Source organism: Aquarana catesbeiana, linkage group LG01 (assembly GCF_042186555.1).
Source record: "Aquarana catesbeiana isolate 2022-GZ linkage group LG01, ASM4218655v1, whole genome shotgun sequence".
NCBI lineage: Eukaryota > Metazoa > Chordata > Amphibia > Anura > Ranidae > Aquarana > Aquarana catesbeiana.
Window position 1 is genome coordinate 499,579,340 of NC_133324.1, and position 24,091 is coordinate 499,603,430.

The 24,091-nt window shown below is 40.6% G+C and overlaps 1 protein-coding gene across 2 annotated transcripts in view; it reads left to right on the forward strand.

Moving 5' to 3' along the window:
• The first annotated feature begins 13,636 nt into the window (after positions 1-13,636).
• Positions 13,637-24,091, forward strand: part of LG01H19orf44 (linkage group 01 C19orf44 homolog) — a 33,845-nt gene continuing 23,390 nt past the window's right edge. The window contains exons 1-6 of one of the 2 annotated variants that reach the window (XM_073592708.1): positions 13,637-13,797; positions 16,492-16,606; positions 17,271-17,575; positions 17,689-17,977; positions 22,452-22,803; positions 23,608-23,678. In XM_073592708.1, coding sequence (XP_073448809.1) covers positions 13,796-13,797; positions 16,492-16,606; positions 17,271-17,575; positions 17,689-17,977; positions 22,452-22,803; positions 23,608-23,678 — 1,134 coding nt within the window. In that variant the 5' untranslated portion in view covers positions 13,637-13,795. The remainder of the gene's footprint in view (positions 13,798-16,491; positions 16,607-17,270; positions 17,576-17,688; positions 17,978-22,451; positions 22,804-23,607; positions 23,679-24,091) is intronic. The other variant, XM_073592713.1, reaches the window with a different exon arrangement.

Here is a 24,091-nt window from a genome sequence, read left to right on the forward strand (position 1 = left end):
TTTCAGGGAGCTCTGTTATTTCTGTTAAATAGTCTTAAACCCTCAGCATCACATGGATTACAATAAAACAAACATTCCCCAGTAAACTATTTGTTAAAATTATTACCCAAACACTTGCAGCTTACAACTTTCAAGGCTGCTGCCTCTCTCAGTGCTGCTTTCCTGAACTTCCAGTCTTTTTAGGCCAGGGCAGCCTCCAGTCTATTCATTCAAAAATGGAGGCAGAAGGAGCAAGGGAGTACTTTGCCATCCTATGCTAAGGGGCTGTGTTTCTATTGATGCACACAGTGCCAGCAGACACAACTCTACTCTCTGAATGTAAGGTTGGCTCCATAAGATGCTGCAAGAGAAAGGAGTCACCCTGAAACAGGAACCCCGGGGGAACAGTCATGGCATCAGCTTAAGCAGGATAAAAAGATAAAGTAGCTGCATACTCAGTAATAAAATCAGCTGTTAAAAGTGGTAATAAAAAAAAAAACCTGAGGGTTTAATACCACTTTAACTACTTCCCGACCGGCACACGCCAATGTACGTCGGCAGAATGGCACGGCTGGGCAAATGGGCGTACCTGTAAGTCCCATTTGAATTCCCCGCCGCGCCATTGCGTGCACGCGCTGGCCGGGAGCTCCGTGAGTCGGGTCGCGGATCCCGCGGACTGGATCGCCGCGGGGATACCCGCGATCGCCTCAAGGAGAGGACGAATGGGGAGATGCTGATGTAAACAAGCATCTCCCCATTCTGCCTAGTGACAGTGTCACTGATCTCTGCTCCCTGTCATCGGGAACAGAGATCAGTGACGTGCCACAGCTAGCCCATCCCCCCTACAGTTAGAACACATCCCTAGTACTGACTTAACCCCTCCCCGCCCCCTAGTGATTAACCTCTTCTCTGCCAGTGTCATTTACACAGGAATCAGTGCATTTTTATAGCACTGATTGCTGTATAAATGACAATGGTCCCAAATATGTGTCAAAAATGTCCAATGTGTCCGCCATAATGTCGCAGTCACAATAAAAATCGCTGATCGCCGCCATTACTAGTAAAAAAAAAAATTATTAATAAAAAATGCCATAAAACTATCCCCTATTTTGTAAACGCTATAACTTTTGCGCAAACCAATCAATAATCGCTTATTGCGATTTTTTTTTACCAAAAATATGTAGAAGAATACGTATCGGCCTAAACTGAGTAAAAAAATGTTTTTTTATTTATTTTTTGGGGATATTTATTATAGCAAAAAGTAAAAAATAATGCGTTTTTTTTCAAAATTGTCGCTATTTTTTTGTTTATAGTGCAAAAAATAAAAACCGCAGAGGTGATCAAATACCACCAAAAGAAAGCTCTATTTGTGGGAAAAAAAGGACGTCAATTTTGTTTGGGAGCAACGTTGCACGACCGCGCAATTGTCAGTTAAAGCGACGCAGTGCCGAATCACAAAAAGTGCTCTGGTCAGGAAGGGGGTAAATTCTTCTGCCGAATCACAAAAAGTGCTCTGGTCAGGAAGGGGGCTGAAGCGCTTAAGTGGTGGCCCATAGTGGCCATACACCCTTTGATAAATTATTTCTTTTTCAATAAATCTCCTCTGATAGGTATAATCAATCTATAGTCAACAACCCATTCGATCAACATACCACACACGGGGAAGTGGATTCCATTTGATAGGTAAAGTGGACATTCACTTAAAAGTGAAAGTACTGCTCATTCTCCTCTCCCCCCACATCTTTATCATGTTTCGTTTTTTATTCCTTTCTGGGAGCGAATACCTTTTGCTGACAGGTAACCACTCCTACTTGTGCAGTTCTAGGATTACATCAGCTTGACATGTCCCAGGAGGCTGCGGGACCAGTCTGACAGCATTGTGCAATGTGTATGTGCAGTAGGGAGCTGGCTGTGAAACAGCAGGAAGCCACCTCTAGCTCCCACATCCAAGATGGTGGCATCAGGGCTCCAAAGCCCAGCGAAGAATGTGCTCCAGTGACAGCGCTGGACTTTTGGGCTTTCAAGTGTTTCTTAAAAGTCATAACAAAGGTTTGTATTATCCCGCGCTACCAGTACTGGTACTTTAAAATAGGTCAAAACTCTAGTGGGTGGTTGTAAGTAACCTAATTGTGTTCCCAGAATGTAAATCACTTAAAAAACAAAATTCTTATTGCTGCCTATACTCTTAAAGTGCATGGTAATTAATCATAAATAGTAATAAATCATTGCTTGTGTAAACCTTCATCCGTGTATCTCTAATAAAGAATAAGCAATCAGAACCTTGTTTCGTGCTCAGTAAATCATCCATAAAAATATCTAAATATAAGCTGTGCAGACAAATATAGCAAACTGACAGTAAAGTGCAATTGTTTTGAGTGTCCTTTTAATAGTCCAAATATATATTACAAATCATATTGTGCCAAAACAGTTATTTAGACATGTGCGCCAGTGCTTCAATGACTTCCACCACCTTACAAATGTTGCACTCACCTCCACCTTTGACCTGTTTTCCCAGGTCAGATTGCGCTTTCCTCTACTTTGGAGCAATAGACTCGGACTCCTCTGTGATCCTCCTCCTTCTCCTGTGTATTCTCTGGGCTCTTGATCGTTTCCTCAAAATGGGGTGTACGACACTTTAAGACCGCGTTACCTCCGCTCTAGACAAAACTCATATAACAAGGGACATCCTTATAGTGCAGCAGTTTAAAACAGGTGTTTATTCAAGTATTAAGCACTTACATTTAAGTAAAAAAACTTCTGTTACTGTATGACAGCAGAGCTCGGAGGCTCCCACATTACTTACGGTATCTGCAACATCACACAGATCCACCCAACGCATGTCGTCATGTTCACCTGACTTCCTCAGTGGTATGGGGTCGGGCAAACATACAAGGATTTTATGCTGGTGACGATTGAGCTGCCAAAGTAACGTGTACACAACACTCCCCTCAAATCTATGTTGCAGATAATAATTCATATGGATAATAGAACATTCTCATCCATATTTCCTACCTCAAAACACAAACTCTGTATACTTTAATATAACAAAATAAAGCTTCTAAAATCTCCCATTACTCTACACCGGGGGTCAGCAACCAGTAGATTATGATCTACCTGTAGATCTCGGACAGGTGACTGGTAGATCGCGGTCTGGGCTTGCTGACCCGCCATCCCAGAACATCAAACAGAGTGCAATGCTGAGGGACTACTTGTAAAGTTAGAGCTGTAGTAGGGAGCAAGAGCCGCAGAAGCCAATGCCTCCTCCGTAGTGCTGGCTCCTGTCCCGCGCGGAGCGAGACCAACTGCACTCCACCTCTTATCCCAACTAGCTGTCTCCAAATTGGTGCCAGCAGCAAAAAAACACAACTCAACCGCAGGGTTTTACCACCTCCCAAGTTTATGTGTGAATGGGGGTGCTGCTGCAGAAATCAACTAAGGGCTCATTCACAAGTGCAGCAAGCACTGCTGCTCCCCTGAAAAGCCATCTGAGTGATTTTGACAGGTGGTGAGGAGGCGATATGTTGCCTTCTCACTAGCTGATTTAAACCCATGATTGCCGTGCAATGCAAGCAATTGTGACACAGTAGTATGGCAATTAGAGGTTTAAATCAGGTGTGAGGAGGCGACACTGTGCCTGGTGATCTTTGACTTCTCCCATGTTGTTCAGGTAGATCTCACTAACTCCATATACTCCATCTAGTGGTCAAACATGAGAAAGCAATGAAAGTACATATTGAATTTGGTAGACATAAAAATAGGGGTGAAAAGGGGTAGCCCTGTCTGGTGCCATTTATAGTAAAGGCTTTGGATTTTATCCCATTAGCCAGAACCCTGGCAGAAGGGGAAGAATATAAAGACATATATGCATAAAGACATCATTTTTGAAAAGAGTTTTGGGCCTAAACTTATCTGCTGTAAAGAGAGATGAAGAAATGACCAGTTGACCCTGTCAAAAGCTTTCTCGGCATCACAAGCCAAGAGGCAAGTAGGGATGCAGTGTTGATGAGCGTATGGGGAAGGTAAATTGTATAAAGAGGAATAGAACTGTCTAAACTTTAAACTCATCTACTACATAGCACCCAAGTGTCCCTGATTTCAAGGGACTGTCCCTGATTTGGAACAAAGTCCCTCTGTCCCTCAGAGCTCCTCATTTGTCCCTCATTTTGGTCTGATCTATATAGTTGTATACAAAATGCACTATTTTGTAAATTCCAAAAGCCAATATAACGGGAATTAATAGCGGTAAAAAAAGCACTTATGGGTTTAAACAATCAATTTCTTTTGTACAATTCTCCTTTAGGGGGACATGGCAGGGGGTGTGTTCTATGCCTACGTACTTTTGCTAATAGGTGTCCCTTATTCCCATCTCAGAAAGATGGGAGATATGTCTACTATGTCGGAGCTCCTATACTTTCAGGTGTTAGAAGATGTGAGAAGATTTGGGACAGCCTGTTTGTGTTGTCTAGGATGTATAATACGTGCTAGATGTCTACCACATTTGTTAGCCTGCATAAACTGGAGGAATAGCATCTTATCCCACGCAATTAGAGAGCGGTCGGCAAACAGGCAGAGAAGATCTCATTAGAAGAGAGAAGATGCATTAGAGAGGTCTACTAAAGTGGTTGGGGCCAAAGTGCATTTATGTGTGGTTTCCAGGGTTGAAATAAGTGTGAGTAGGTGCTTGATATTGGCCGTGCGCACACATTTTAGCCTGGACCCATGTTGAATGAAAATGCCCCTAAGGACACATTTCAATGCTTCCCATTTAGTCATGGGATGCGTTTGGTCTGCAGCGTGATTCTAAACAAAGTCCCTAATGGCCTGGGATATGGCCTGTGCATAGGACACGTTGGTCAAGAGATTATCATTGAGGTCTTCAGGAAGCGCATCCGAATATGTCAGTGAGATGAAATGTGTGACCAATCACAATGATCACAGTAATAAACAAATACTGCTTGAATGCAGCCAGACAATGTTAGAGCTGATTGCTTATCATGCCTATGTAAGCAATCACAGTGTAAAAAAAAATGCAATCACCCCCCTTCCCAACAGCAGTCACCAAAGCAAGTACAGTGTCACTGTGGGGACATTGTACTGCTGTGGCGGTGATCATGTGCAATAGCTGGCTGCTTTGATATCACTGTATGTAAGTGCTGACAGCCATTTTCTCTGATCACCACCAATGCGGTACAATGCCACTAAACCAATGCTGCCAGTAATTGTCCCCAGTCTTAGCAACACCAGTCACAGTGTCCCTTATCACCACCACACCAGTCACAGTGTCCCTAATCTATGCCACACCAGTCCCAGTGTACTTGATCACTGCCACACCAGTCCTTGGGTCACCAGAGCAGTGTACGCCAGCAACAGTGTTCCTTGCACCGCCTTTCATTCGCAGTGTCACCAGACCAGAGTTAGCTAGCAACAATGTCCCAGATTGTCGCCACACCAGTTTTGGTGTCACCAGACCAGTGTAAGCCAGCAACAGTGTTCCTGATTGCTTCCACATTAGTCCCCAGTGTCACCAGACTTGCGTAAGCCAGCAACAGTGTTCCCTATTGCCACTACACAAGTCCCGGTGTCACCAGACCAGTACAGCCAGCAACAGTGTTCATGATCACTGCCATACCAGTGCAGTGTTGTCTCTGCCTGACGCCCGCACTGACCCTGGTAAATACTGACTCCATTCTGCATGCTGCCTTTGCCTGTTTGCTGACCATATCTCTGTCTGAATTTACCTTTCTGCACATGTGATTGATTACATTCCTGCGAGACACCAATCCCAGGCATCTCCTGCCCATTCCAGCCAACTGCACTACTGGAATCACAGGAACTCTTTTGTTCTTCCTTTCTTCTGCCTCCCGTACATCCTTGCCAGTGAACATGGAATTCCTAGGGGTAGCCACATTTGTTTGGCTTAATAGAAAGGGGACTGCTATAGGAGATACTACACTAAGCTATATTTCCAACTTGTACAAAAGTGACCATTACAATACTTTGGTTTTGATACAATAGGTTAATTTGTCTGATCTACAAGATGCAATTTACTAAAACTGATGCACACAGAATCTGATGCCGCTGTGCATAATAACCAATTAGCTTCCAGGTTTTATTGTCAAAGCTTAATTGTACAAGCTGAAGTTAGAAGCTGATTGGTTACTATGCACAGCTGCACTAGACTCTGTGTGCACCAGTTGTAGTAAATCTCCCCCAATGTCTGGTACATTATCAGTCCAAACATTGAAAAAGTCTCACACATTTAAAATCTCCATATTTGGAAGGAGTAGCAAAATGTGTTTTGGGGTGTAATTCTAAGTATGCCTATGCTGTGTGTTAGAAATATCTTATTGACAACTTTGTGTCAACATTTTCATTCCCCATTTTCCAAATAATTGTGGCGAAGAACAAAGCATTCAAAAGACTCACCATCAGGGGCGTAACTAGAAATAGCAGGGCCCCATGGCAAAATGTTGTATGGGGCCCCCCTGCAAACAGCCCCCCCCCCACAGCTGCCCTAGTGTCAATGCAGCCTGAGCTGTGCCACATACAGCATGACCTGTGCCCCATACAGCGTGACCTGTGCCCCATGCAGCGTGGCCTGTGCCCCATACAGCGTGACCTGTGCCCCATACAGCGTGACCTGTGCCCCATGCAGCGTGGCCTGTGCCCCATGCAGCGTGACCTATGCCCCATGCAGCGTGACCTGTGCCCCATGCAGCGTGACCTGTGCCCCATGCAGCGTGACCTGTGCCCCATACAGCGTGACCTGTGCCCAATACAGCGTGACCTGTGCCCCATACAGCGTGACCTGTGCCCCATACAACGTGACCTGTGCCCAATGCAGCATGACCTGTGCCCCATGCAGCACTGACCTGTGCCCCATGCAACGTGACCTGTGCCCAATGCAGCGTGACCTGTGCCCCATACATCGTGACCTGTGCCCCATACAGCGTGACCTGTGCCCCATACAGCCTGGTCTGCCTGTGCCCCATACAGCATGACCTGTGCCCCATACAGCGTGACCTGTGCCCCATACAGCGTGACCTGTGCCCCATACAGCCTCACCTATGCAGAGGAAGAGACAAGCCACCCGGATCAGCAGAGAGTGGGATTTCCCGCTGTAATAGCTTTCATTTGAATTTCCCGTCTTCCCGGGGCTCATCGTCACATAGCCCCACCTCTTGACCCAACGCCTTTGATGACGTCACATGTCCCGCATTGGATCGGCGTTCTGTCTATCAAAGGCGCCGGGCCAAGAGGTGAAGCTATGTGACGTGAGCCCCGGGAACACTGGAAGTTCTAATAAAAGCTATTGCATCGGGCAATTCAGCTCTCTGCTGATATGGACAGCTCGCCTCTTTCTCTCCTCTCTCTTCCCCTGGCTGGGAGACTGTGTCGGCGGTGCTCTCATCCTCACTGGGCCCCACTCGGCTGCGGGCCTCATAGCGCCCGCATGGGTCGCTATGGTGGTAGTTACGCCCCTGCTCACCATGCCTCTTAGAAAATACCTTGGGGTGTTTACTTTCCAAAGTAAACCAAAGTAGTTATTTTGTGGGGTTTTCCACTGTTCAGGTACTCCAGGGCCTCCAAAAATGTGATAGGCAGTAAGGAAATTGTGCCCTTGTAATGCCGAAGGTGCTCATTGATTTTGGTCTATTCTATGTGGCTAGGCTGTGAAAAGGTGTCACACATGATATCACTATACTCAGGAGGCGTAGCAGAATGTGTTTTGGGGTGTAATTCTAAGTATGCCTATGCTGTGTATTAGAAACATCTTAATAAATGTCAATTTTGTGTAAAAAAATACATTTTAATTTTCTTTCCTGCATTTTTCAAAAACTGGTGGCAATTACTATGCCATTCAGAAAATACCTTGGGGTGTTTGCTTTCCAAAATGCAGTCATTTTGTGGGTGTTTCTCCTGTCCTGGCATTTCAGGGACTCATTCAGGGAATAATTATAGGAAGTAAGATAATTATTAATTTAATATATGCTCTTTGAAAGCCCGAAGGTGCTCCTTGTATTTTGGATCCCTCTATGCATCTAGACTGTGAAAAAGTCTCACACGTGTGGTATCCCCATACTCAGAAAGCGTAGCAGAATGTGTTTTGGGGTGCAATTGCAAGTATGCCTGTGCTGTGTATGAGAAATAATTTGTTCAAATTACATCTTTGTGAAAAAAAACACATTTTATTTAATTTCTTTGTTTAAAAAAAAAATTGTGACAAATTATTACAACTTAAAAAATTCACCGCGCCTCTTACTAAATACCATGGAATGCCTACTTTCCAAAAAAAGGGTTAATTTGGTGGGTATTTGTAGGTTCCGGGCACTTTTCCATGGCCTTAAAATGAAATACTGCAGGCGTTCAGTACATCTGGACTGATCAATTTTTAAATATGTATACCATAGTTTGAAGTTTCTATAACAAGAAATAATAATAATAAATAAATAATAATAAATAAATACATAATTTACAAAAAATAATACATAAATAATAAATAATAATATTAATAAATAAATAAATAATTATATACACATTTTGTTTGCCCCACAGAAATGTATCAGAATAAATTTTGCCCCAAATTTATGAAGAAAGATTATTTTTTTGCAAAATTTTTGTAAAGTTTATAACAGAAAGTAAGACAAATTATTTTGTTTAGCAAAAAATAAAAAACCCAGTGGGGATTAAATATCACCAAAAGAAAACTCTATCTGTCTCAAAATAATTATAAAAAATTAATTTGGGAACAGTGTTGTATTGTCATTTAAAATGTGAGAGTGATGAAAACTAAAAACTAAAAACAGTCTAGTCCTAAAGTGGTTAAAGTACTGGTTAAAATAAAAGCTCTAAAGTTGAATGCTCAGGGAGCAATGTTGGTTGTAGCCACGGAAGGAGGTTAAGGGATTGGGTGAAATACTTTTTTCTCGCTTACAGTCACATGCTTCAAACCAATCCAAGATATGCATATGATGTCACTTTTTAATACAATTCTATATCAGGTAAGCTGAAGCCCCTTGTTCCTTTTTCCTGGTGAGAATGGCATATCTAAGTCTGGGTTTCTTTCATCCCTAAATATATTTAAACAGTAGTTATTGTAGACATGTGCAGTTCATTTAGTTCAGAATCGAAATTCAGACATTTTTCTCATTATTCTGAGGTTCAGATGTATCGAATAGTAACGAATTTAAACGAATCCAAAATAACAAAACGTCATTAGAAATTGGAATTTAATTTTAATCGAATTAAAAAAAAGAATGGAATAGAAAAGATTAGCATAAAACAGAACGGGATAGAAAATAAAATAATAGAATCAAATAAAAAAGAATAGAATAGAAAATAAAATAATAAAATATAAAAAATAGAGTAAAATAGAATAGAATAGAAAATAATAGGTTCAAATAAAATAGAAAATAAAGGAATAGAAAAGAATAGAATAGAAAATAAAATAATAGAATAGAATATAAAAAAATAGAGTAAAACACAACAGAAGAATAGAATAGAAAATAATAGAATAGAATAAAAAAGAATAGAATATATATTTTTTTAGAATAAAATAGAATATAGCCGCCTTCCAAAACTAGAATTTTGAAAAGAATAGAAGTGAATAAAACAGAATAAAATAGAATAGAATAGAGTAGAGTAAAACAGACCAGAGTAGAATATAAAATAAAAGAATAGAATAAAATAGCATATAAAATAAAAGAATAGAATACATTAGAATGGAAAAGAATAGAATGGAAAAGAAAAGAATACAAAATAAAAAAATAGAATAGAAAAAAAAACAATAGAACAGAATAGAAAGAATGGAAACCGTCTTCCAAAATTTGAATAGAATTAATATGAATAGAAAAGAATAGAATAGAAAATAATTGAAAATAAAAAAAATAGACTAGAAAAGAATAGAATAGAAAAAACAATAGAATAGAATATAACCATCTTTCGAAATTCAAATTTTGAATAGAATAGATTAGAATATAAAAGAATAGAAAATAAAATAATAGAATATAAAAGAATAGAAAAAATCTAACTGTCTTCCGAAATTCGAATAGAATAAATTTGAATTTGAATAGACTAGATTAGAATAGAATATGACCGTCTTCCGAAATTTGAATTTCAAATAAAATAAATTAGAATAGAATATAAAATAATAAAATAGAATAGGAAAAAAAAAAACAATAGAATAGAATAAAATAAAATAGAAAGCATATAACTATCTTTGAAAATTCAAATTTCAAATAGAATAAATTTGAATAGAATAAATTTGAATAGAAAAGAACAGAAGAGAATAGAAAAAGCAATAAAATAGAATAACATAGAAAGAATATAACTGTCTTCTGAAATTCGAATGGAATACATTTGAATAGAATAGATTAGAATAGAAAAGAATAGAACAGAAAAGAATAGAAAAGAAAATAACAGAATAGTAAAAACAATAGAATAGAATGAAATAGAACATAACCGTCATCTGAAATTCAAATTTAAAATAGAATAAATTTGAATAGAATAGATTAGATTAGAAAAGAATAGAATAGAAAAAAACAAATAGAATAGAAAAAAATAGAAAGAATATATCCGTTCGATAGAATTCGAACAGAATAAATTTGAATCCAATTTGAATTTTTTGAATTTGGACAAATTTAATTCAATTCAACTGAATTTGGAGAATTTGAATCGAATTTGAAAACAAGTAAATTAAATTAAATTAAATTAATTCCAAAAACAAATTTATGGTTCAATAAGTTTTTATTGATTTTTTTTTCCAACAAATATGTAAACATATAAAAAAAAAAGGAAACAGAAGGAAAGAGTATAAACAGTACCAGTTGCCTGACAACAGGCCTCCTGGTATATAAATATTTCTTACAAATGCTGAAATAGTGCAATCGTGTACAAGTGCAAAGGTCACTATAAATAAAGCTTTACGTTAAACCCGTAAACGTGTGTCTATTGACATGTAAACATTAATTACCCCGGTCTGGGGTGCCCCTTTGGGAGCCTGCTGCACCCCGAGACTCAGGGAGTCTGGAAAAAACAATTAAAACATAGATTGTCAGAAGTAATTTTAGTGACAAGATTCCCGATCTCTATTTAAATAAGAGAATCTTATGAGTTGTGTTGCATCTAAAGAAGAATACAGGAGACATAAAAGGGGAAGATAAGAAAAACAGAGTAGAAGAAGGAGGAGTAAGTGTAGGATAGAGAATGGGGGGGGTGGGGGAGACAGCGAGCCTCAGTCTATAGACGCGGCCATAGCTTAAGTCTATGGTCCGGTGAATGGGAAATTTTTAGCTCCTAAGTGACTCTTTGCCAAGAGTCTCTGTTTGAGTTTGTCTGAGGTAGAGTAATTCCTCCAGATACTCCAGACAAAAGAAAACTTAGCTCCAAAAATGAATTTAAAGTGGTTGTAAAGGCTGAAGGTTTTATACCTTCATGCATTCCGTGTATGAAGGTAAAAAACTTTCTGTGTGTTGCTCCCCGCACAGCCCCCGATTCTCACCTGAGCGCCCTCTCGATCCAGCAATGTGCATGAGAGACTCGGCTGTCCCGGGACTCCCTCTCCTCATTGGTTGAGACAGTGCCCATTGGCTCCCATTGCAGTCAATCACATCAAGTGAGCCACTGAGGAGGGGGGGGCGAGACGTGGCTCTTTGTGTCTTATGGACGCATAGAGCATCGGCTGGGGAACAACCTTTCTGCTTTCTCTGGGGGCACTGCTCGAGGGGCCACTTGCTCCTCCCACCATACATTACAAACCACCCACTGTACATTTACTGCTGCAGGGCGGCCTCTCTGCACCAGATCACATACCTAGTACGTGATCTGACACTTCCAGGTCTGAGCCAGCGACTCGCTTCCACTGTTATTCTACACAGCGGGAGCCCAGCAGCAGGTACCGTGGACTCGATGTCCGCCGGCACCCGCCGATTACACAGGGCAAATGCAGAACAACAATTTGCCTTTTGTAAACAAGGCAGATTGTCATTCTGTCAGAAGGGAAGGTATTGATCCTGTGTTTTTGCTAAGCAGGAACACAGATCTTTGCCTTCCCCTAGTCAAAGCACCTCCCCTATAGTGAGTAAGCACAACCTAGGCACACAGTTACCCTTTGATCGCCCCTGAGGTTAACCCCTTCCCTGCCACTGTCATTAGTACAGTGACAGTGCAAATTTTTTTAGCACTGATCACTGTATTAGTGTCACTGGTCCCCAAAAAAGTATCAGTTAGGTGTCCGATTTGTTCACCGCAATATCGCAGTCCCGCTGTAAGTCGCTGATCGTTGCCATTATCAGTAAAAAAAATAAAAATAAAAACATCCCATAGTTTGTAGACGCTATAACTTTTGCGCAAACCAATCAATATATGCTTATTGGAATTTTTTTACCAAAAATATGTAGAATATATATTGGCCTACATTGATAAAGAAATGTGATTATTATTTTTTTTTTTTTGAGTATGTCTTATAGCAGAAAGTAAAAGACATTGTTTTCTTTTCAAAATTGTCTTTTTTTTTTTCGTTGAGCCCAGGTCCACGCTGATAGCGGGATTAAAATCGAGCAAATTAAGCTAAACTCGCACGATTTCATACCGCATGTCATTCTGACTTCGGGGGCAATTTCAGAGACATCTGTGTGGGTTGCTGCACAGATGTCTATACAAATCGCACCCCGAAGTCACCAAAAGTAGTACAGAAACTACTTTTGGGGATCGGTGCGGCGCCGCAAAGTCAGCCTCGTACCGATTCGGACGGTGCCATTGCCAACGATTTAACATGCGTTTTGACATTTCAAATCGCACGCCAAATCGCTACAATGTGAACCTAGGCTTAGGCTCGGTTCACGCTGGTGCGATGCAGGAAACCCTGCAATTCCTGTGTGGGTTCCCGCATCGCACCTGAATCGCAGGCAGTTCACACATCTGCAAACCGCTTCGGGTGTCAATGTAAAGTTAAGGACACCCAAAAATCAGTTCGCAGATCGCACATCGAACTGTGAAATCAGACAGGAATCGGATCGCATGGGTGTGAAAAAAAATAAATAAAAGGGTCCTGCACCATTTTGGTGCGAATGTGATGCGATTTCAGTTATACAGTCTGCATGGCTGAATTTGCATCGCAGACATCGCATGTGATGTGTACAGCAATGCGATGCGAATCATACGTGATGTCTGTCATCACAGTGGTGTGAACCCAGCCTTATAGTGCAAAAAATAAAAACCGCAGAGGTAATGAAATACCACCAAAAGAGAGCTCTATTTGTGGGGGGAAAAAGGACAATTTTATTTGGGTACAGTGTCGCATGACTGCGCAATAGTCAGTTAAAGTAACGCAGTGCCATATCGCAAAAAATTTCCTGTCAGGAAGGGGGTAAACCCTTCCAGAGCTCAAATGGTTAACCAGGCATTCCAATACACTGCCCCAAGATCAGTATTAGAATAGAACTGAAAAGAGAGCAACACTGAAAGCATGAAAAGTATTGCCACCTCATAAAACAGCTAATAGTGGTAGCCCATTGAAAAAATGATATCAATTAACAAAATCCTGCAGCAATCAAGCTCAATAGGAACAAATTCACCAGTCACTTCGCAAGCTTCAGAAGACTGAGCATGCGCGGAGTAGCCTGCGGACTAGAAGACAGCACAAGCAGCCTGTAGATGGAGGAGCATGCGCAGTGTAATGCGCACAGGATCTCGGGCAATCGGATATAGTCCTAGAAACGAGGCTTGGAGTGCAAGCTGTGTTCCCTGAGCTGTGAGGCGTCCTGATATGTGTTACTATGGTAGTTATTGAAGATGGAGTCGTGCCGTGGGATGTGATATGTGAGTTGGTCATGTCTTAGTAGTATGCAGGCTTTGTGGAGGCAGTGAAGCTTGCACCGCTCATATCTTGTATCTAGAGCATCTCCAGACCTCTCTGTATAGGTGAAATGTTCGTACTGATGACATTGGTGTCAGTTCTATAAGAAGCATGGCTTTTATAGAAGTAATCATCACCACCAGACAAATCACAGGAAGGGCACACACTAAAAATGGAGGAGCTGTGTATTTTTTGGTTCTGATTTACTAAGGGAGTGGTTCTGTGTTCTTGTAAAGGTGACCATACACTATACAATCTCCTCCTGTTATGGTGGCAAACACACGTCCATAAATGATCAATTTATTTCCGATCCAGCTCTGACAACCCATTTGATTGATATGCCACACCCAGGTGGAAGTGAATTTCTATTAATCATTTAAGATCTGATCATAACTTAAGATTGTATAAGTCACATCTCTGTTTTTCCCATGTGATCTAATAATCTGATCAAAGGAGATAGTTGTGCTTGTGAAGAAAGCATATGATTGATGCAGAACAATCAATTATATTCCACCCTGGCTGATCGACTCATTTTGATCAAATCTGGCTTGAAATGGAGTCTAAGGTCTCTTTCAGGTGGTTTGGACTCCATCAAGTGGATCCGCCTGCTCAGCGGGGGATCTCTCCGCTGATCCCCACTGAGCAGGAGGATGACAGGTCTGTGTCAAACAGGCAAACAACAAAATCACAGTTTGTATGGCCACCATTAGATTTACTGACAACTGTTTAACGTAAGGGCCTGCCTGATTGGGTACACATCAAATGAATTGTTTAGATTTGTATTACCACCCCACTTGTGATAAAGGGAAGCTTTGTTTTTTGTTTTGGGTGTGTATGTGTGTGTGTGTGTGTGTGTGTGTGTATATATATATTATTTGTTTTCGCTTTGCTTCATATGATTGGCTCGATTCACACTTCAGAAAATCATAGTTTTGCTGTATACCACAAAAGATCAGTACATAATACCAAATGACAAGAATACACTAGGAGTTTAGCCCATGTGCATCCAGGAGGCCCTGTGTATTCAAAGACGTATGCCTAAAATGCAGAATACCTGCATTCTTGACATAAATACTTGAACACACATGTCCCATAACAGCATTTAGCCCCATCCAGATGCAGCCTATTTCACCTTGCCATAGACTTTGACGCTGCACCTCCCTCTTGGCGCACTAATTGCCAGGATTTTAACTCCGCTAGCGGCTGAGGATAAAAACCACCCACAAAGCACCACTGCCGAAGCGCTTTGCAGGCGCTGCTCATTGATTTAAATGGCGGTTTAGGGGCGGTGTATACATACACCGCTCCCGCACCGCCCCAAAGACGCTGCTTGCAGGTCTCTCAACCTCCCTATCAGGCTCCACCCACTGTTGGTGTTTGGCCTTTGTCATTGGTTGCTAGAACGCTGTTGGACTACTTCCCAGCAACCAGTGAAGTAGCTGGGTGCCTATATGCCAGTTTAGACTTGGTCTTAAAGCGGGAGTCCGGCGACCAATCCTTCTCCCCCCCCTTTTTTTTTTTTTTTTTTTTTTTTTTTTTTTTTTGTCATTGAGACAATCTGCTAACCCCAAAATAATACTCACAGTTTGGGTGTAATATTTCTGCCTCTGTCTGTTTTTCATACTGAAGAATAACTTAAAAAATGTGATGCTGGCTGTTTCCATCTTGCTTGTGGTCATGTGAAGCCCAAAAGCATTGATTTCCTGGATGCGGTGAATGCTGTTCATTCACAGCTTGTTCACACGCATGATCATTGTTTCCGCACTGAATCTTGGGAAGCCTGACACTAAGCTCCCAGGAGACAGTGTGGCGCCGGGGAAAGGCAATAAACACGCCTACTCCCATGGGAGGAGAGACAGGAAGTGCTACAATAAAGTACAATATAAAGGTAATTACAGCGATAAACATTTCGGGCTGCATTTGAACATCTATGCAATTAATTGAAGGGGGTAAGATTAAAGTTAAAAATTTGAGTGGAACCCCGCTTTAACCTTCTACAGTTTTACTAGCTTCAAACTGTAGGTAACTCTTTTTTTTTTTTTTTTTTTAATTTATCGCAGTAATTGTGCCACATTGTAAAAGTGATGCGAATAATGATTCTTTCATTTGTGTCCAAGATCTTTCCCAGTGCTTTTGTGAATATATAAAGGGGCTATACTACCAAAAAAGTGGGCTTTAAAGCTGAACACCAGCCTCAGAGATTTATATACATTTTTAAGGCAAAAAAGTTGCCTCTTGTAATGATGCATGAAATATTTACATTGTCTCTGTTTACACTATAATATTTTCATTAGTTTGAATACTGCTGGCAGTGGCAAACTATTGGTGCTGAGGGTATGAGAGCTACGATAGTGAAGTAATCCAGTTTACCCTTCCTTTCCTCTCCCTCTGTCAATTCACAGAATACAGGGCGTTTTTTGAATGAACAGAGAGGAGAGCCTGATGTTTACTCTCCCCTCCTCTCTTGTTGTCCATTCACAGAATCGCTTCACTGTCATAACAGCAGCTCTCATTCCCACAACTCCAGGTATTCAGTAGGCCTAAAATATTTCTCTCTATGAAAAGTCTGTTTTCCCTTTTAATTTGTATAGGTAATCATTCAAATCATTCATTCCCTTTTTTTTTTTTTTTTTTTTTTTTTTTTTTTTTTTCAACAGGAGAAACACGATGGCTAGAAGTGGGCTAAGAAGTTCAGCTCTGGCCAGGGCAGAAGCCCAGCTTTCTGGTCAGAGGGTCCCTATGAAATCTAAGGATTCTAAAGATGAACTGCAGGTTGGTGTTCACCATGGACATACCTATTAAAGTGGTTCTAAAGGCAGAAGGTTTTTTCTTAATGCATTCTGTGCATTAAAGCGAAAATGGAAACTTCCGCTTTAAGTGATGGTGACCCCCTGACATTTTCTTGGGGGGGGGGGGAGTGGGTACCCAGTTTTTAAGTGCACCCAGTTCCCACTTCCTCCTCTGGCTCCGTGGCGCAGGAAGGAAGTTCACCTCTCCGCCTCCCTCCCTCCCTGCAGTCTTCTGGGACACGTCACAGGTCCCAGAAGATTGCCCGGCCATTGACAGCACGCCTGACATGTTTCATCCAATGCCTCTGATGAAATCCAGTTGGATGAAACATGTCAAGCGGGCAGATGCAAGCACGCTGAGAGCTGCGGTTTTTACACATCATGATGACTGTATCCTGTAACTATAAGTGAACTACAGTAAATTAGCTTTTTTATACTTGACGGGCTTCACTATTGCTGCTTCATTTCTTTTCATTTGGGTATCACTGACCTATTGACTGGATAATCTACTCTGGCTCTGGAGTTTGAGATTTTGGTGGCTTTATTGGTGATTTATCTGAACTTAAACAAATATATATATATATATATATATGCTGCTATTGATCCACCCTTAATTCATTTAACATAAAAACTACTTTGTCTTTTAGGAATACATGCGTGCACTTAGCAACAAAACAAGCGTGTTAAAACTATCACAACCATCAATTGGTAACCTAAGCGATTTGTCAGCTTCAGAACAAGAAAGTGAAAAGTATAAAGGTACTGTTAGCCCTCAACAGTCAACGGGAACCCAAAGCCGTTTTTTAAAGAAAAAAAACCCAGCCAGTAAAGATGCTCAGAGCATTGTCAAACCAGCAAGTGTGGTGGCAAAGCCACAACCTGTGCAGTCAAAGATGCCAACCAGTGCAGCACTGAAGAGACTAGCAGAATTTGAGAACCGACATCGATTGAGGTATACCTGGGGGAAAAATCGACACACTCTGCTGCTTTTAGTATTTGACATGGTAACCTCCTTCCATATTTTAACTTTTTTTTTTTTTTTTTTTTTTTTTTTTTTTTTTACAGAAAAATAGAACTGGACATCTCTGAGAATGACTCTGACCTGAGGACTTCGGAGGAAAGACCATTCTCCAACAGGTCAAGTAGTGAACTAAGCTTCCGCGGGAACAGGTTTTTGAAGAAAAAGGTCAATATAAAGGAACCAGAACCTGTGGAACAGACCAGGACACCTTCTGTCAGGGGTAGTTCAGCAGATAAGAGGCGAGTTGCAGAGAGTGAGGAGGAAGAAATGCTTCAGCTGGTTGGAAGTTCGGTGGAGTTTTCAGAAGCTGATGAGAAGTGGTTGAAAATGCCGGTGAGCTTAACCTGTGGAGTCTTTGCACAATGGGAGAACGTTTGGAATGATTCATCAGCAGATTTCTTGAGTTTTAAAAAAAAAAAAAAAGGAAATGCCTATCTGTATTACTCACTGTGGGATTGATTTACTACAGAAAAATACTATGCACTTTGTAAGTGCAGTTGCACTTTTTTTAAGTGTAGGAAAGCTTCACTTTGTCCAGACTACCCAATCGGGTGCAAGAAAAATTTTAAAAAAGGCATTTTTTCTTGCTCATGATTACTAAGCTCTGGGGAAAATGGGTGCAATTGCACTTGCAGAGTGCAGTCCACTTGCCTTTAGTAAATCAACCCCTTTGTTTAATGGTTTGTTGCATTTCTATTTTTTTTAGTGCTACTAGAACACAAGTCTCCTAAAATACAGGGACAACGTTTTAGAATTGTATCTGTGTGGTGGATTATGGCATGTCTTGTGTCAGGAACAAGGCATGCTGAACAATCCATGCTTATTACATTTCCCAGTCTAATGTGTCCTAAGATAAAAGCAAAAATATTAAGATAGAGATATAGCCGCCATCACTGTCAACATTTTTAAACCTGCAAGTTATGATGGGGCTGTCATCCTGATCTTTGATTTGCTACTTATTAAATCACTGACTCCAATCTAATATGCGTCTTTCTGATAGGTCAGTAAGTCACTTGCATAGTGAAAAAAGGATGTGGAAAATGGACTCGCAACCAGCACCTTTTAAAAACAAATGAGAATGGGGGTAGATTTACTAAAGCAAAATCAGGCTCGCTTCTGCATAGAAATCAGTCCGCTTCTAACCTCAGCTTGTTCAATTAAGCTTTGGCAATAAAACCTGGAATGTGATTGGTTTCTATTCAGAAGTGAGTCTGTTTTGCACTTGCCAGCTTTAGTAAATAAATCCCAATGGCAGATCTCACAAGTTTATGTAAATATTTGTTTTTTTCCATTTGAATTCACAATTGCTGAGAATTTTTGGCACATCTGTGTCACTCAGTGCAATCTTCTTCTTTTATAGCATATTGAGTAAACTGGACATCTAGAGATGTGCCAGGGGAGGGGAGGGGGACTGAGCAACCAGCACAGCCTGAACACCGTGTGCTATCTTTACTAAAATACGCACTCTTGCTAATTGCTTTAAAAAGTTAAAGTATTCAGTTGTGATCTCGATCTCTCTCGTACAATCGTTCCTCAAGCGAAAATGTGCGAATTTCTGATAGTGTGTACACAACTTTTGTAAGCCAAATCCGACCTTCCCAAACGTTTTTGGACACACGTTTTTAGCGCGACTTTGCGGGGTTTTTTTTTTGTTTTTTATTCACTGTGTATATAATCTGTTGCTAAGGAGGGGGCCAGGAAGCCGGCCGCCGCGTCGCTTAACAACCGATGAATGGAAAAATGTGAAAAAATGTAATGTTAAAAAAATAAAAATAAAAAAATAAAGATTGCCAGCCATACTTCGGGTCTAGTATGGATTACCTTGCAGGGGAACTTTTTTTTATTTTTTTTTTTTAACTTCAGTTTACTACCACTTTGATAACCAGTTCATACATGCCTGCTCTGTGTAATGGTTTTGCACAGAAAGGCCCCAAACATCCTCTTCTGGAGTCCCATGGCAGCGTTCTTGGCTCCCCCTCTTAGTGTGCTACCATAGTAAGCTGTTTCCTATAGTGGCAAACCTGCGTGCTTGATCCTGAGCTGGGCTGTTTGTATTTTATTGACTCACACATTGTAGCTTGGCCTCACTGCCTGCTCCCTCTTATGATATGATTTGACTGACAGCAGCAGAAGCCAATGGCTTCCTCTGCAGCCAAGCTTCTGAGAGCTGGAAAAAGTGCCAACACAAAAATTATAAATGGGACGTAGGTACCCCCTTTTGTATAACAGATATGTGGAGAAAATTGAGTTGAGGCTATAATGGACTTTTATGGTACCATACAAATGCTCGGGATAAACAAAATGGGTATAAAAGTTGAATTTTTATCGTATTACAACAACATATTAAAACATACATATCTTAAAAATGAGGACGGAGGTATGTAACTCTATAAGCTCACAGATGCGGTGACACCAGAGAAACTGACAATACCAATTCACCATATACCATCTGTGCATTGCATGCTCAACGTGTTTCATGGAAATAGTCACCGCTTCTTCAGGAGCTTTTACATAATATAAAATCTAGCAGAGATCATTATCATACTACAAATAAAAGGAAAGAGAAATATTAATCATAACACTGATAAACTTTTGAGGTCATTAAATGTGATAAATACAACATATGTGGTGGTGTCCCTCATATGCTACGTTACCCAGGACATGATCATGTGGATGAGTTCAAAAGGATAGATTCGCCCTGGTGGATGTGGGGGACCCCACATGGGGGGGGGGAGCACAGCCTGTAGTCTGATAAAAAAAATGATAAAAGTCATAAACTAAGTTTAGGTGTATGTGGTTATAAAGCAGACACAATTAAATCAGTCTAAGCTGGTATATTTTGAAAAACACACACCGTAACAACAGGTGCAGTAGTCCGGGACAGGTCCCCTCAGGAATGAGGCTATGGAGACATCCAAAAGATTTTAACAGCCAAAATACTGCAGAAAGAGGACATCATTGGGAATCAAACTATTCAAAAAATGTGTGTACATCTCAAAATAAGAAAAATTCAGCTTGTATGGTAAATCTCTGCTTTACCCTCAAAGAACAGATCAACCGTAGAGGTATCTGTGAGGAGATGTATGTAGATATATATATTTTTCCTTAGGGGTGTTTGTCACCAGATGTATCTAGGACAGATAGGGGAGAGACCGTAAAATCCTATAAAGACCTGATACAAATGCATCAGTCCAGTGTATATCAATGAGAACACTGAATCAGAACATCATAAATAGCATAGATATAGGCTCTTGAGAGAAATGTATTTTTAAGTGAACAGAATTTTCATTTTAGAGAGTTGTCAGAGAAACATGTGGCTGAATGGGAGGCCTTTTATTTACTAATTGCTCTGGGGACAGCTCTAAAATTTTGTATTCCCTGTATTCGAGACCATGGTGGTCCACAAGAACAAATGGAAGAGTTATATTCCCTGTAGGCCACGACAAGCTAACCAAAATTTGTCATATGACGTCGCCAGGATATCAAGCCGCTGCGCGCCCCCGGGGGCGCCCATCGCGTCGATCATTGTTGCGATGTGTCAGTCTGACACACCGCAACTCCGATCTAGGTAATAGAGACTTTATTACGTGATCAGCTGTGTCCAATCACGGCTGATCACGATGTAAACAGGCAGAGCTGTTGAACGGCTTTTCCTCACTCGCATCTGTCAGACACGAGTAGACAGCCCCCTGAGGATGCCCACACTGGACCACCGGGGATGCCACCAGGCATGCCAACCTAGACCACAAAGGATGCCAGTCAGTGCCCACAATGGGCATCACTGATTGGCAGGCATTATTGTTTGGCACTGATTGGCATCCATCAGTACCATCCATTAGTGCCCATCCGTGCCGCCTATGTGTACCCATCAGTGCTGCATATCAGTGCCATCTCATTGGTGCCCATCAGTGCCGCCTTATCAGTGCCCGTCAGTGCAGCCCCATCAGTGAAGGAGAAAACTTACTTATTTCCAAAGTTTTGTAACAGAAACAAAAAAAATTTTTATTTTTTTTTTCAAAATTTTCCGTCCCTTTTTTTTTTTTTTTTTTTTTTATTTGTTTAGCAGAAAATAAAAACCACAGATGATAAAAATTTAATTTGGGTACAGTGTAGCATGACCGCGCAATTGTCATTCAAAGTGCGACAGCACTGAAAGCTGAAAATTGGTCTGGGCAGGAAGGTGTATAAGTAGGTGCCCTGTTTTGCAGTGGTTAAAAAAAATACTTTTACATCTACTACTTTTTTGGTGTGCCTTTTGAATGATTATTGTAATTCTGCCTTTTTACACCATGTTTCATGTTACTCACGTTTACCGTTTAACATTAAACCTAGTGCCATTCTACAGTTCCCCACCTTCCACTTACCCGAATCTCTGGATTCTTCTCCCCGCATCAATTTATATATCTTTGAATTTGATGCAGCGTACAGCCACATAATCAATTCACAGATCTATTTACTGGATCTGTGAATAAAAAAAAAAAAAAAAAAGACACGTTTCATCTGCTATTGCAGCAGAAGGACTTGCGGTTCTCAATTAAACATTGTGGTGATGTCACCCTTGAATACTTCCTCCAGCCCCGTAACCTCCTATATAGACATCAGGCTAGAGGAAGAGTCCAGTAGAGCGTGGGCTTTGCACCCGCAATGCACTGAATGCAGCTGCAGTGCTTTCCAGGCTCCAATTTTATTTTATTTTATTTATTTATTTTGCATTGTAGGTGCATATATTATTATTTTATTTTTATTTTTTTAAAGTGGAATATGCCTTTTAAGCAATATGTAAGAATTGTTGTTTTCTCTTAATTAGAAACCACCTAGAACTCCCTCGCCACCCAGCAGATTAACACCACGCAGAAACCTGCATCGGAGTCCTTCAGCTCTTGGCTTCTTCTCTCCACGCCGTCCTCCTTCTCGTTTTTCTTCCAGAACTCCTTCTCCGCCTAGTCATGGAACTCCAAGATACCCAAGAAGAACACACTCTTTAATTCGATTTGGATCACGGTCTCCTTCACCATCTGTGAGAAGTTCCTTGACCAGCAACTCTCCAAGGCCAAGACTGGGGAGACGTAGTAGAACTCCTCTCTCCCAGAGAAGCGACTTTAAATCCCTCGATGAGCTATTTTCGAGAGCAGATGATCCCAGTAGTTCAAGTTCCAATGGTAATATGACACAGTTTTAGTCATTGTATATCATATGAGGTGCTAATTTGTATTATACCACTCCTGTAATGGTGGAGGTGAAAAGTAACAGCTGGACATGTCTTAGCAACGTCCTAGCAACAAGGCAGGATGAGGAAATGCAATCTCCGGAAGTTTTTCAGTTGTGCTTTGAGGTATGTGAATGGCCTACGTCTATAGCAAGGGCATTGTTCAACTTTGGTCAAAGCTGCAAAGTTTATTTTTATCCACAGATGCCCCTTATATGTATATGCAGTTTTTGTTAAAAAGTAAACTATGCGTTTTTAAGATAAGAACTTCTGACTTTTCTTTGAATTTTCAGATACTCACTTGTACATACTTGTTCTAGTGGCTCAAAATATACAGTACAGGCCAGGAATTCAACATGATAGCCAGATGACTAGTATTTTTAGAAGGATGCCAGCCTGTTTTTCTGTCTTGACAGGTTTACATGAATACATATACGTTTTTCCAGTGAATAGAAGTAAAGTGGCACAAATTTTTGCTGAGGTAGAATTGATATGGGTCAGTGAGACTCATAAACTGAATGTTGTCTGATATATAGGAATACATATTCTAACTAACATCAGAGGATGGTATTTTTGTGGTTAAATATGCAATCATTTGGATCATAAATCAATAAATTGGTCACCACCAAGCATGTATGCATATATTGGTACAGCGGTACAAGAAATACATTTCTCTTTTGACATCGGAGGGTGGTATTTTCACTGTTAATTGTGCAATTATTTGGATTATCAATTGATCCACAGGTTCTCTTTTTAGATTTCAAACTGAATATAATGAGCTTGGATGAACTGGCACCTGCTGCAGGAACCGAAGAACTTGAAGAAAAGGTACAGTTTTTTTATTTATTTATTTATTTTTTTTATTTATTGTAACAGATTTTTTTTCTTTAGCCTGGTAGAATTGCTGTTGTTAATGTCCTTTATTGCAAAACAAAACCAAAGAAATTCCTAGATCAACTTGCCCATCAGCCTGCAACCTAATGAATTATCCAATCTAGGAGTATGCTTCAAAAACAGGGGTTTAGTTTTGCACACATTTGAAAATACATGCGTATGCTACTGAGCCCCGTCAAGGCACACCAGTATTTGCTTCCATTGTGGGGGCTCTCAAAATTTAGAGTTAGGACTACAGAAAATACTGGTGTGCCCTGACATCTATAAACATACCAATACAGAATATTAGCAATATTGACATCAATAACATAATCGTCATTGGGAATAAAGAGCCTGTGTATGCAGGA